Genomic DNA, 13,309 nt, shown 5'->3' on the forward strand with positions numbered 1-13,309 from the left:
TCCTCAGGAGGGAGCGTGCAGGAGGCAGCCAGCTGATGAAGTTTCTCTCATTGATATTTCTCTCTATCCCTCTCTCTTTAAAAATAAATAAAAACACCTCTATTTTTAAAATTTTCTAACCCTAGCTGGTTTGGCTCAGTGGATAGAGCGTCAGACTGTGGACCAAAGGGTCTTGGGTTTGATTCTGGTCAGGACTTGTACAGGAGGTAACCAATTGATGTGTTTCTCTCACATCAATGTTTCTCTGTGTCTTTCCCTCTCTCGTCCACTCTCCCTAAAAATCAATAGAAAAATAACCTCAGGATTAACAAAAATAATTTTTTTTAATTTATCAGTTTTTTAATGAGCCCTGGCAGGTGTTGCTCAGTGGTTAGAACGCCGGGCCTCACACAGAAGGGTTGTGGGTTTGATTCCCAGCTAAGGTTAAGGGCACAGTATCTGCCCCCTTCCCCTGCCCCCCCCCTCCTCCTCCCCCCCCCCACCACAGTCGGGGCCTGTGCACCAGAGGCAATTAATTGATGTGTCTCTCTCACATTAATGCTCCTCTCTCTCTCCCTCCCACCCCCACCATTCCACTCTCTCTAAAAAAAGCAATGGAGCCGAAACCGGTTTGGCTCAATGGATAGAGCGTCGGCTTGGGAACTAAAGGGTCCCGGGTTCGATTCTGGTCAAGGGCATGTACCTTGGTTGTGGGCATATCCCCAGTAGTGGGTGTGCAAGAGGCAGCTGATCGATGACTCTCTCTCATTGATGTTTCTAACTCTCTCCCTTCCTCTCTGTACAAAATCAATAAAATATATTAAAAAAAAAAAAAAAAAAGCAATGGAAAAAATACCCTCAGGCCCTAGCCGATTTGACTCAGTGGATAGAGCATTGGCCTGCAGACTGAAGGGTCCCGGGTTCGATTCCGGTCAAGGGCACATACTTTGGTTGCAGTCTCCATTGGGGCCCTGGTTGGGGAGCATGTGAGAGACAACCAATCAATGTATGTCTCTCTCCGTCTCTCCCCCTCCCTTCCACTCTCTCTAGTAAAAATCAATGGGAAAATATCCTTGGGTGAGGATTACATAATATAATATATATATATATATATATATATATATATATATATATATATATATCTCAAGTGAGCATTTTAAAAAAAGTTTTTAAATGATCAGACTATAATGACTAAGCAATTCTATTTCTAGGAGTGGATCCAACAGATAGTCATACATAAAAGCACAAAGAGACTCATGGAAGGACATTACTGCAGCAAGGTCCATAATAGCAAAGGAACTGGAGAGCTGACAATAGGGTTAGATTATGGGACTCCCTACAGCAGAATCTTATACAGCTTAAGCAATAATAGGAATATATGTCATCTAAGTTTAGATTAAATGGAAAAATTCCTAGAAGAATACCACTTAGCAAAACTGACACAGGAAGAAATAGAAAAGCTTAATAGTACTGTAACAACCAAAGAAATTCAGTTCTTAATGAAAATCTTTCCCATAAAGAAATCTCTGGGCACAGATGACTTAACCAAAAACATTTGATAAAAAATGCATATAGTTCAATTTATGTATAGTTTGGGGTTTTTTAAAAAAATATTTTATTGATTTTTTTTTTTTTTTTTTTTTTTTACAGAGAGGAAGGGAGAGGGATAGAGAGCTAGAAACATCGATGAGAGAGAAACATTGACCAGCTGCCTCTTGCACAACCCCCACCGGGATGTGCCCGCAACCAAGGTACATGCCCTTGACCGGAATCGAACCTGGGACCTTTCAGTCTGCAGACCGATGCTCTATCCACTGAGCCAAACCGGTTTCGGCCAATTTATGTATAGTTTTATATATACAGTGCAACAATATGTATATGCACATATGTAGTTATATATATTTATATGGTTACTAGATCCATATATGTAGGCAAACACATAAAGGGAAAACATGAAGGGGATGCATACCACACTGATTATGAGGACTTCTGAGAAAAGGATTTGGGACTGTCCTTTTTACCTACATTGTTTCTGCTTTCTTAAAAAAAATTTCTATTTTACTGATTTTTTTACAGAGAGGAAGGGAGAGGGAATAGTTAGAAACATCAACGAGAAAGAAACATTGATCAGCTCCCTCCTGCACACCCCCTACTGAAGATGTGCCCGCAACCAAGGTGCATGCCCTTGACCAGAATCGAACCCGGGAACCCTTCAGTCTGCAGGCCGACGCTTCATCCACTGAGCCAAACCGGTTAGGGCTATTGTTTCTGCTTTTATGAAACCATCTTTATGGCCAAACAAAACTCCATCAAAGGCCAGACTCACTGAGGTAAAAGAGCCAATGGTAGGAAAACCATGTGGAGATCAGCCAACCTGGCAGCTGCCATCGGCTCTGGGCATGGCTACAGCCAAAGCAGACAGTAGGTGCTTAATAAAAGCATTTCTCCCATTTTGACACGGAAGTGGAGTCCACCACACACGTAACATTGTACATTTATTTACAAAGAGGTTAGAGAAACACACAGAATCCGGCCCCCTGTGCACCGGGGGGTCACCATCGTCATAATAAATACAGTAATTTTTTAAAAAGAAAAAAATAATAATACTGGATTGGAACAGCTGAGGGTCCTCCTGAGCTCCCCCCACTCCCTCTCACCAGGGAGGGGGGCGGTCGCGAGATAGAAGCCATCTTCCTTCGCCTCTTCTCCTCCTCAATCCTCCATAACGGTCCGTGGATGGAGATGAGAGAGAAGAGCAGTTCTTTCCAGGTGTTATCAGCTCCTATTTGACCCTCAAAACCCCAAAGTCAGCGCTCCTTGCCTTCCCAGGGCACTCTGCAGGCACCATCTGGGTCAGACCATGTGCCCAGGGGAAGTTCTGGCGGACCAGAGACATGGGTGGGGGGCATGTTGTGTGTGAGGGGGGCCCTATCTGGGCGTGGGGAGGAGGAATACGAGGGCTCCGTGAGAGAAGGGGAGGGCAGCCACAGACTAAGGGTCTAAACTAAACGGGGAAATTCAAACCCAACTCCCCCTTCAGCATACCATGGTGCACCCCGAGTCCAGAGGAAGAAGGTGAGGTCCAGAGAGGGGACGTTCTGGCCCGGGTTGGGGCTGCAGAACCGGGCCTTCAGCCCATGGGGGTCACACAGGGCTCCTCCCCGATGTGGAGCCTTTTCCGCCGGGACCACCGTGCAGGGGGCAGCGGGGAAGGGTCTTTGGAAGCTGAGGAGGCGGTGGTCTTTGGAAGGGAATGTGGTGGTGGTGGTGCATTGGCTACGAAAGGGGGGTGGGGGAGCACAAGCGAACCCCCACACTCATACTGTGGTCATGACCTTGAGGGACCCCGACCGGAAGCGCAGGATCTTCTTCTTGAGCGCGTGAGAGGCCTTGATCTTGACGAAGACCTTGGCGGGGCCCGCGGGCGCCCCTCCGCCCGCCCCGCCCGCGGGCCCGGCCGCCGCGGTGGCGGCCACGAGCTGCTGCGGCCACACGAGGCCGCCGCTGCCGTCCGAGTCGCTGGACGCGGAGCTGAAGGCGGGCGACTCCCCTTCGCTGGCGCTGGACTCGCTCTCCCCGTAGCCGCCGCCGCCCGCGGGGCCCCGGCGCCCCAGCGGCCCCGGCCGCCCCGCCGCCGAGCACTCGGAGTCGCTGCCGGCGCAGCCGTAGAGCAGCCGGCGCGGCGGAGCCGACGGCGAGGGCCCGGGCGCGGGGCCGCGGGCGGCGGGGGCGCGGGGGCGGCCGCGGCGCCCGTCCGCCGCGTCGATCTCGGCCGTGGAGCGCCAGCGGCGGCAGGAGCCCGCGGCCTGCGCGGCCAGCGTGGGCGCGGGGCCCCGGCGGGGCCTCGGGGGCCGCGGCTCCTCGCGCTCCGCCGTCGGGTACTTGGGGGGCCCCGGGGGCGCCGCGGCCGCGCGGCCCAGCAGGCTGGTCTCCGACTGCGAGCGCGCGGCCTTGCGCGCCCGCGGCGAGCCCCGGCGGCCCGCGGCCTCCGCCATGCGTCCGCGGCGGCCGGCCGCCCGGGGGCGCTCCCGGGGCGGGGACTGCTCCACGCTGCGGCCCCGGGTCAGCGGCGGCGCTTTGCGGCGGGCCGCGCGGCCCGGGAGGCCCCGGGTGGCCGCCTGCGCGCCCGGGATGTACTGCGCCTTCACCAGGCGGCCCTCCGCCGGGCTGTCGGGGGGCGAGGGCGCGGCGGGCGGCGCGGCGGGCTCGGGCGCCGCCTCCGGCTCCCACGGCGAGGCCCAGGCGCGGCCCGCGGCGGCGGCGGGGTTGGGGCTCGCGGGGCGGCCCCCCGCGCGCTCCCCGGGGGGCTCGGGCGCGGGCCGCGCGCCTCCGGGGGGCGGGGACGCGTCGGGCGGCCGCTGGCGCACGCTGTTCTGGCGCCGCGGGCCGCCGTCCGCGCCCCCGGGGCTCGTCCGGGGCTGGCCCGCCCCCCGGCGGCGGCGCCTGCGCAGGAGCGCCGAGATGTAGCCGTCCAGGGGCCGCCCCGCCGCGCCCGAGGCGTCGGGCGAGTCCGCGGCGGGGCGGCCGCTGGGCCGCGGGCTGCGCAGCGCCACGGCGTGCAGCGGGCTGGGCGTCAGGAAGGGCCCCGCGCGGGCCCGCCGCTCCGCCGAGGAGCAGGCCTCCGAGCCCCCGGAGCCCGCCGCCGTCGGGTAGGGGGCCGAGAAGGACCGCGGCACCGGTGCCCGAGCTCCCGCCGCCTCGGGAGCGCTGGGACTGGCGTCTCCTGGGGGAGGAAGCAACATGGAAAAGGAGGAGTGGGCGAGGCTCTCCGAGCCCCTTCCCAACGCGCCTACTATTGTCCCATTCCCATTAGAAGGAAAGGAAAGGGAGAAAGGAATAAAATAAGGAAGGGAAAGGGGAAGGGAAGGAACCCTGCCCGCACCCCTTCCCTTGTTTCAGGTTCACAGCAGCCTGCACGGCCCTCCTCCGCCTCTGACCTCCATCCCTAACCCCCTCCTCCACAGTCACAGGTCTCCAGCCAGAGTGACCCCGGGTGCAGAGGCCAGCCACACGGCCTCAGGGCCTTTGCACTTGCTGTTTCCAGTTCCTGCCATGCTCTTCCCCCAGGAGACCTGAGGGGTCCACACCCTCACTCCTGGTGCCACTCAAATGTCACTCACAGTCTCAGCGGTGCCCTCTCTGAACATATGTTGTAACACTGCAATTCTTTCTCCCATTTTCTTTTCATTGTCCTTGTCGGTATCCAATCCCCTCTGTGGCGCACGTACTTATCTTGTATTTTACCTATGTCTAAGGTGACCAGGCTTCCCGCTTTAGGCGGGACAGTCCCGATTTTTAAGTATGTGTCCCGCGGCGTTTTAAAATAAGTCCCGATTTTTTAAAACAAAAATCGGGACTTTTTGTAAAACCGGTTTGGCTCAGTGGATAGAGCGTCGGTCTGCAGACTGAAGGGTCCCGGGTTCAATTCCGGTCAAGGTCATGTACCTTGGTTGCAGGCACATTCCCAGTAGGGGGTGTGCAGGAGGCAGCTGGTCGATGTTTCTCTCTCACCGATGTTTCTAACTCTCTGTCCCTCTCCCTTCCTCTCTGTGAAAAATCAATAAAATATGTTTAAAAAAGTAAAATAAAATAAAATAAAATAAAAATAAAACACCGCGGGACAAATTGTTAAAAATCAGGACGCCTGGTCACCTTACCTATGTCACCCACTAGAATGTCAGTGCTGTGAGGACGGGCTGTTTTCATTGCCATATCCCTCACCCCCAGGGCAGTGCCAGGATAGCACCTAGCGGGGGCTCAGGAGCTGGTGTGAATGAATAACAGCAGATCCTGATTACTGAGAGGCTCCCTGTGCCCAGTCCGATGCCCCAAGGCAGAGGCTCACTGCATATCCAGAGCTTCCCTAGGAGGAAAATCCCATTTGACAGATGGAGAAACTGAGGCCCAGAGAGAGGGACATGCTCAACACCGCCACACCAGAGGGAAGGTCGCAGCCAGAATCCGCACGCAGGTTGGTTTGACTCAGAGGTGTGCTCAAGACCATCTTCTCACCGTCATTTCCCTGGCCGCCAAGGCCCCACCCCCGCCCCCACCTTACCTAGGGACTTGGGCCTCTCGCTGGCATAGATGCCCCGGGGCTCCGAGGGGCCCAGGCGTCCATAGGAGCCGGATCCGGAGAAGCCGCTGTCCCCACAGAAGGTCGAGGGTGGCGAGTCTGGACCTCCCGTGGAGCTGGGGTCTTCGTAGAAGCCTGCATTGGGGAGAAAGGGAGAGACGAAAAGGGGGCTTGGCTGGAGGGACCCCAGGGGGTGGAGAAAGGAGGACACCAAGCAACAGAGACGGGGGGAGCCGTAGAGAGGGGGGGGAGGCGGTGGGAGACATAGGGGCGTCCCAGGCGGACCCTGCTCCCCTTCCCCGTGCTCACCTGAGCTGCGCCCGCTTTCCTGTCCCAGGCCCCCAGACTCCAGGCTCAGGTCTCCCAGCTGCTGGCCCAGGTCCCAGATGAGTCCGGGCAAGGCCTCCTGAAGGCATGGCGAGAGCAGGGCAGTCAGAGGGCACCCCGAGGCGAGGCCTCTGCCTGCTCCAGCCCCCCAGTCCCAGGGTTCACGGGCGGAGTCCCACCCTGACCATGAGGCTCGGACTTCACAAGGGTAAAAGCGGGGCCTGAGTCCCAGGATCCCCGCTAAGACCTCTGCCCCTGGATCCTCAGAAAGTCCTCTGGCTAGCTGGGACCGGTTTGGCTCAGTGGATGGAGAGTCGGCCTGCGGACTGAAAGGTCCCGGGTTCGATTCCGGTCAAGGGCATGTACCTTGGTTGCGGGCACGTCCCCAGTGGGGGGTGTGCAGGAGGCAGCTGGTCGATGTTTCTCTCTCATCGATGTTTCTAACTCTCTGTCTCTCTCAATTCCTCTCTGTGTAAAATCAATTATATATATATATATATATATATATATATATATATATATATATATATATATATATATAAAATCCTCTGGCTAAAGGCAGTGCTCACGGCAGCCACCTCACGCCCTGCAGGTGTGAAGAGGCCTCCGGAGATCCCCTCCCTCCCCCTGCCTCTTCCAGCCATGCTCATGGCCCCGAAACCCCCGTCAGAAAGTGCCTCCTTGAGTCTAACTTCAATCCTTCTTGCTTTAGAGGCACTTCATTGCTGAAAGGTGTGTCCAGGCCCTAGCAGATCCCCTAGCCATTGCTCTGCCGTCTCCCACCCTTGACCTGCTCTCCTCCTCTCCTCCTGCCCCTGCCCCGCCGATAGCAAGTTCCTTTGCAGGAGTTCCGGAGTCCTTTCTGGTCCAGACTGACCCTATGACTCATATGTTTTGCTCCTCACTTCAGAAAGCACCCCCATGCCTCATGGCAGGGCCTGCCTGGCCTCAGTGGCGGGTCCCTTTGCCCCCCCCCCCCCCCCGGACCACGTCTGCCTCCTGCTATTGCTCCATCCTCACCCAGAAGCCCCCCGGTGCCCACCCCCTGCTCCTCATCCCGGTAGGAATGTCTGTGGGGTCTCCCCTGGCTCCTTGTGGCTGCAGGGAGGGACCCCTTCCTCTCAGGTGTGAAGAAATGACGGTGAAAACGCAAACCAGTTTGGCTCAGTGGACAGAGCATCGACCTGTGGGCTGAAAGGTCCCAGGTTCGATTCCGGTCAAGGGCATGTACCTTGGTTGCGGGCACATCCCCAGTAGGGGGTGTGCAAGAGGATGTTTCTAACTCTCTATCCCCCTCTCTTCCTCTCTGTAAAAAAAGTCAGTAAAATATATTTAAAACATTTTTTAAAAGAAAAGGCTTTGAGGGGAGTGTGACGGGGACTGCGGGTGAGGGCAGGGGCTGAACCCACCCTGGCAGGGTCTGTAAGACCCTAGAACTTGGCAGCACCATTTGGGGAAATGGGGCCAGAGCCAGGAAGAGTCCCCGGGGGTCCGGGTGAGGCCAGAGGGGCAGCGGCGGGAGCTGACGGCTGACCTCAGACAAAAGCGGCTTGTCTGGCCGGCGGGAGGGAAGGGGAGGGAGGGGAGCGAGAGGAGGGGCGGGAGGGCCGGCGCCCAGAGCTGCCTATTTAAGGCAGCAAGCCCGCCGGCTCCGGGTAGACACCCCCTCCCCCTGCTTCCCACTCCGGTGACTGCTCTCCCGGGCCCCATCCCCCTGCACAGAAGCCCCCATCCGGGCTGGTTTATGGCAGGGGAGGCAGCAGGACGGTGCGTGCTCTGGGTGTGCAGGGGTGCTCAGGGGGGCGCCATCTTTGAGCAAAACCCAGGGAGGCAGGCGAGCTGTGCAGGCAGGGGTGGCTACAAAACAGATCACCCCTGCCCGCATGCCCTGTGTCATGCCCCCTTGCTCACTGCACTAGCCACACTGGCCTCGCTGTTCCCTGCACGTGCCTGGCCTGGGCCCCCCACATCTGCCTCTGCCTCGCTTTCTCGTTTCATTCAGAAACTTTGCTCACCCCATCCATCCCTTCTCCTACCCTCTCTCCAAAATAGCTCCCCGGGGGCCCTGCCTTTTTTCCTTCCTTGTGGCAATGCCCTCCAGGCTTAACGGCATAGATCAGGTTGGCATTTGTTTAGCAGAGCGTCCTCACTGTTCTGTTCCCTCCTGCCCCTTCCCAACCTCCAGGGCCCAGGACGGGGCCTGGCACAGAGCAGGTGCTCAGGAAAGTCTGCGCGAAGGAGTGAGTGTGCAGCAGTATGCTAGACAACAGCTCGCAGGGAAGGAAGCCATTTCTACATAGAAGCACTGGCGAGCCGAGACCGGTGTGGCTCAGTGGATAGAGCATCGGCCCGCGGACTGAAGGGTCCCAGGTTCGATTCCGGTCAAGGGCATGTACCTTGGTTGCGGGCACATCCCCAGTAGGGGGTGTGCAAGAGGCAGCTGATGGATGTTTCTAACTCTATCCCTCTCCCTTCCTCTCTGTAAAAAATCAATAAAATAGATTAAAGAAGAAGAAGAAGAAGAAGAAGAAGAAGAAGAAGAAGAAGAAGAAGAAGAAGAAGAAGAAGAGGAGGAAGAAGAAGAAGAAGAAGTGAGAAGAGAGCATGGAGTGGAGGAAGGAGAGGGCAGGGTGTGTCATGTGAGGGTGGGTCAGCATCACCCGGAGAGCACGTTAAAACCTGAATTGCAGGGTCCCTCCAGAACTTCTGATGCCAGGCAGTCCTAGCCCCCAAAACAGCATTTCTAACAGGCCCCCATGTGGGCCACATTTTGAAAGCCACTGGCACAGTCTCTGGGACCTCACCCAAGACCCTGGGTTGTGTACAAAAGCAAAGCAAAACTTGGTATTTTGGGTATGTAAGCCGTTTCTGCCAGAAGAAGCACCCAAAGAGGTGTGGGGGGGGGCTCACAGGTGGCACAGGGGTGGTGTGTGTGTGTGTGGGGGGAGGGTGCATTCAGGGGGCTCACAGGTGGCACAGGGGTGGTGTGTGTGGGGGGGAGGGTGCATTCAGGGGGCTCACAGGTGGCACAGGGGTGGTGTGTGTGTGGGGGGGAGGGTGCATTCAGGGGGCTCACAGGTGGCACAGGGGTGGTGTGTGTGTTGGGGGGGGTGCATTCAGGGGGCTCACAGGTGGCACAGGGGTGGTGTGTGTGTTGGGGGGGGTGCATTCAGGGGGCTCACAGGTGGCACAGGGGTGGTGTGTGTGTGGGGGGGGAGGGTGCATTCAGGGGGCTCACAGGTGGCACAGGGGTGGTGTGTGTGGGGGGGGAGGGTGCATTCAGGGGGCTCACACGTGGCACAGGGGTGGTGTGTGTGTTGGGGGGGTGCATTCAGGGAGTCCGTGAGGGATAGGACTCCTGGCTGGGAGGATGGAGTGGCTGAGGAGGCACAGCCCGGGTGCCAGTTCCCAGGGTTCCAGTTCAGCTCTGGCGCTCCCCGGCTGTGTGGCCCTGAGCAGTGACTTCCCCTCTCTGGGCCTTGGTCCCCTCCCTCTCTGACTGGGCTGCTGTGAGAACTCGGTGAGTTAAAAACAGCAGCTCCTGCTAAACCCTTCAGAAACGCTAGCTTTTATCATTACGTGAACGCTCTGAACGTCCAACAAGGAAAACTATAAAATCATGTTTACTCGTGTCATTAAAAATAAACATTGGTCAATTCTTCAGGTCTCACTTCAGTGCTGCCGCTGACGGGAAGGCAGGGGTTAGGGGGACAGAAAGGAGAGGCCGCCCCTTTGTGCCTGGACCCCCCCCACCCTATACCCCTCCCCAACTCGCCCTCCCTCAGTCTATTCTAAGTCTGACCTCATTCTTTCCAGCTGCAAAGGCATGAATCTTTAAAAGACCAGAAGGTCTTTGGTCTGAATCTGGATCCCCATTTGCCCAGGGTGCCTGGTGGGCTGCAGGGTGTGTGTGTGTGTGTCAAGCTCCAGCAGGTTTGACCTGAGTGCGGTTAGGGCTTCGTGGAGACCTAACCCCTTTATCCAAACTTTCCCAGGCCTTCGTTCCTCCCCTAGTCTGTGTCCAACTCCCTTGATCTCTGCCAGGAAGTCCTTCTGCAAGTCTAACTTAAGTCCTTCCTGCTGGAAGGGGACCTTCTTCCTCTGTGGGAGAGAACAGGACCACCCCCACCCCACCCCACCCCACCCCCCCGCACCCCCAGGATTCCTGCCTGTTCTCTCTGCCATCCCCATCACTATTATCAGGAATGAATGACGCCTGGCTTCGGCGTTCTTGCTTCAGAGGGACCGGGAGGGGTCGTAGTAAGACAGAGGCTCGGGAGCGAGTGGAAACCTCCAGCCCCTCTTCAGAAGGACCCAGGAACCCCTAACGCCGGAGGGGTTTATATTTAGCGCTTTCTCTGCTCCTCTCTGTGGGGCTCCCTCCCTCCCGCCGCCTGCTGCCGCCTCCTCCCTGACGCTGGGACAGAGCTTCGCCTGGAGACTGTGTGTGTGTGTGTGTGTGTGTGTGTGTGTGTGTGTGTGTGTGTGGTGGGCAGGGGGAGAGGCCTCTCTACTACCACCTCATGGTGGGGGGGGGGTGAGAGGCAGAGATGGGGAAAGGGAGGGGGGAAGGCAGGGGAGACTGAGGCAGAGGGAGGGAGAGGCTGAGGGACGGCGAGGGGCCCAGCCTGCCAGGGGAGGGTGGAGGAGCGGGTGGAGGCCCCCACAATGTGTCTCTAACTTTGGGAGGGGGTGGGGCCTCCCACAGCTGTTTCTGTTTCCAGAGAAGAATGTGCAGGGTCCCACTCCCCGCCCGGGGAGGGGCTGGGCGTGCAGCCTGCGAGTCTGGCTGCGGTCCCCCCTCTCCAGTCCCCATCTGGGGTGGGGGCAGCCGAGGTCAGCAGCAGGGAGAGCCCCCTCCCCCGCCACCTCGGCTCAGGTTTCCCCAAACCGGAAGCTCTGACCACCCACAGGCTTGGGGATGGGGGAAGCTGGGGTCTGGGGCCCGGCGGGCTGGGGGGAGGGGAAGAGAGAGACAGGGACGGGGACCTGGGGCAGGAAGAGAGGTGCAGAAGGGAGGAGCAGAGCGAGAGAAAGCACCCAGCAAGGCACAGAGAGGTGGCGGTGAGCAGGGAGAGGGACCCAGGAAGCGGTCAGAGAAGCAAGAATGAGGGGAGGGCGAGAGGAGAATGACAAGAGTGCAGACTCCTGCCTCGGCTCCCCCATGAGAGCGCCTCAGGGCCCAGAAGTCAGACACCTCAACCGGCCTCCTCTTGGGTTAAGCAGGGTTGGGACCAGGTAGGAAAGGAGGGAGAGAGACACGGGAGGGTCAAGATCACCGTGGGGCCCTCGGGGACTGTGAGCTTCCCGCTGGGGACCCTAAGATTCCCTCCCCCTGAGCCGCCCCCCACCCCCTCTCCCGAGATCTCCAAGCACACCCGCACTTAGGGAAGATGGAGCCCGGGCAGCCGGGCCCCAGACTGGGGCGTGTTTGGATCCCCGGCTGTGTGACCTTGGGTGAGTCGTTTGCCCTCTCTGAGCCTCAGTTTCTTCCTCTGTAAAATGGGGACTATCTCCTCTCACCCTCCAAGCTGCAGAGAGACAACGCATGCCCAGTCCTGGTCCCTGGGCTGGACACATACTTGGCGCCCAAAAACATTTCCTTTGGGGAAGGGGCGCGAGGGATGGGGCCTGTGCATCTCTAGAGGCTCCGACAGGGGTGATGCAGCCCCTCCTTCCCCAGCCTGGGGGCGGGGAGGCCACATCCCGCCCGCCCGCCCGCCCGCCGCCCAGACTCCAGGGTCTGCAGCCCCACCCCCTCCCCTGCACCCCTCCCCCCCACCGGGATGGGCATAGGAGCATCCAACCCAGACAGACAGGCAGACAGACAGACAGACACAGATGGCTGCGGAGGGAGGGACGGACAGGCGACCCCTCACCAGCTGCTCCTCCAGGGCCGCCGCGGCCCGGCGCGCCGCCGCCGCATCCTCGTCCTCGTCGGCGTCCTCCTCGTCCTCGGCCTCGGCGCCCCCCATTCCGGGCTGGGCCAGCCGCAGCGCCTGCTGCACGCGGTACTCCTGCCGCTCCCGCAGCCAGTGCAACTCGCAGAGCCCGGCCAGGCTGCCCTCCAGCCAGCCCCGCAGCCGGCCCCGCTCGGGGCTCACCGGGAACGAGAAGGCCCGGATCATGGCTGCGGCCCCCCGCCCCAGCCCAGCCGGGCCCCGCGGCCACCTCTGCGGGTCCCACCTCCCCGCCCCGACAGCCCGCCCGCCCGCCCGCCCGCTGGCCCGGCTGTCACCGTCTCATCTGCATAGGCGCCCGCCCATTGGGCCGCCCACCCGCGCCTCATCTGCATGGCCACGCCCCCTGCCGCACAGCAACCGTTACCTATGGCTCCGCCGTCCGCGCCCCGCCCCGCTCGCTCCACGCAACGCATGCTCGCAGCTTCGCGGCTGCCTACTGGCTGTGCTCTCCGCCACGCCCCCCCACTCTGGCCTGCCATTGGTCCGTGACCACGCCCCCCACGCGTTACAATGAAACAAGCCCGCCCTCGCTCCAATACCATTGGTCCGTGCTTCTCCGGGCCCGCAGCGGGGTCTGGCTGCCATTGGCCGGCCGGGCAGCAGGGGAAGAGGTGTTCTATAAATAGGGAGCGGGTCCAAGTGACAGTTTGGCAGAGGTTCCTAGCAGCCTTCCGCTTCTGAGGCTGAACAGGAGGAGGAAAGGGTTAAAGGACCGAGCCCTGATGGTGCCTTCCTCTGCCACGGAGCCTTCCCAGACATCCGGCTGTAAAGCTAGAGGGCCGGGCTAGCTAAGATCAAGAAACTCCCATAAAATTATATATTTCTGCATGCGGCCAGCTAAGAAGATCCAGGAGCTTAGTTTTAACGTTCTGCTGCTACTGTCTTGAAATGCTTAATTTTTTGAACAAGGGGCCCCGCGTTTCCATTTCACATTGGGCCTCGCCAATTATGTAGCCAGTCAGTT

General features: G+C 59.0%; 1 protein-coding gene across 1 annotated transcript; it reads right to left on the minus strand.

Annotated features, from left to right (window-relative positions):
• Positions 1–2,461: 2,461 nt before the first annotated feature.
• On the minus strand, positions 2,462–12,563 carry DACT3 (dishevelled binding antagonist of beta catenin 3). The gene is made up of 4 exons (XM_084905958.1): positions 12,262–12,563; positions 6,365–6,461; positions 6,038–6,190; positions 2,462–4,702 (listed from the first exon to the last, which is right to left on the minus strand). Exons 1-4 carry the CDS (start codon positions 12,508–12,510, stop codon positions 3,297–3,299), a joined length of 1,905 nt encoding a protein of 634 aa, XP_084762084.1. The 5' UTR covers positions 12,511–12,563; the 3' UTR covers positions 2,462–3,296.
• Between the last annotated feature and the right edge of the window lie 746 nt (positions 12,564–13,309).

Source organism: Pipistrellus hanaki, assembly GCF_964339955.1.
Source record: "Pipistrellus hanaki genome assembly, chromosome: 15".
NCBI lineage: Eukaryota > Metazoa > Chordata > Mammalia > Chiroptera > Vespertilionidae > Pipistrellus > Pipistrellus hanaki.

Coding starts and splice junctions, on each gene's coding strand:
- DACT3 (XM_084905958.1), bottom strand. CDS start 12,510: ATGATCCGGGCCTTCTCGTTCCCGGTGAGCCCCGAGCGGGGCCGGCTG. Junction 6,191..6,364: donor GGAAAGCGGGCGCAGCTCAG/GTGAGCACGGGG, acceptor TCCCCAATGCAG/GCTTCTACGAAGACCCCAGC. Junction 4,703..6,037: donor CGAGAGGCCCAAGTCCCTAG/GTAAGGTGGGGG, acceptor TTCCTCCCCCAG/GAGACGCCAGTCCCAGCGCT.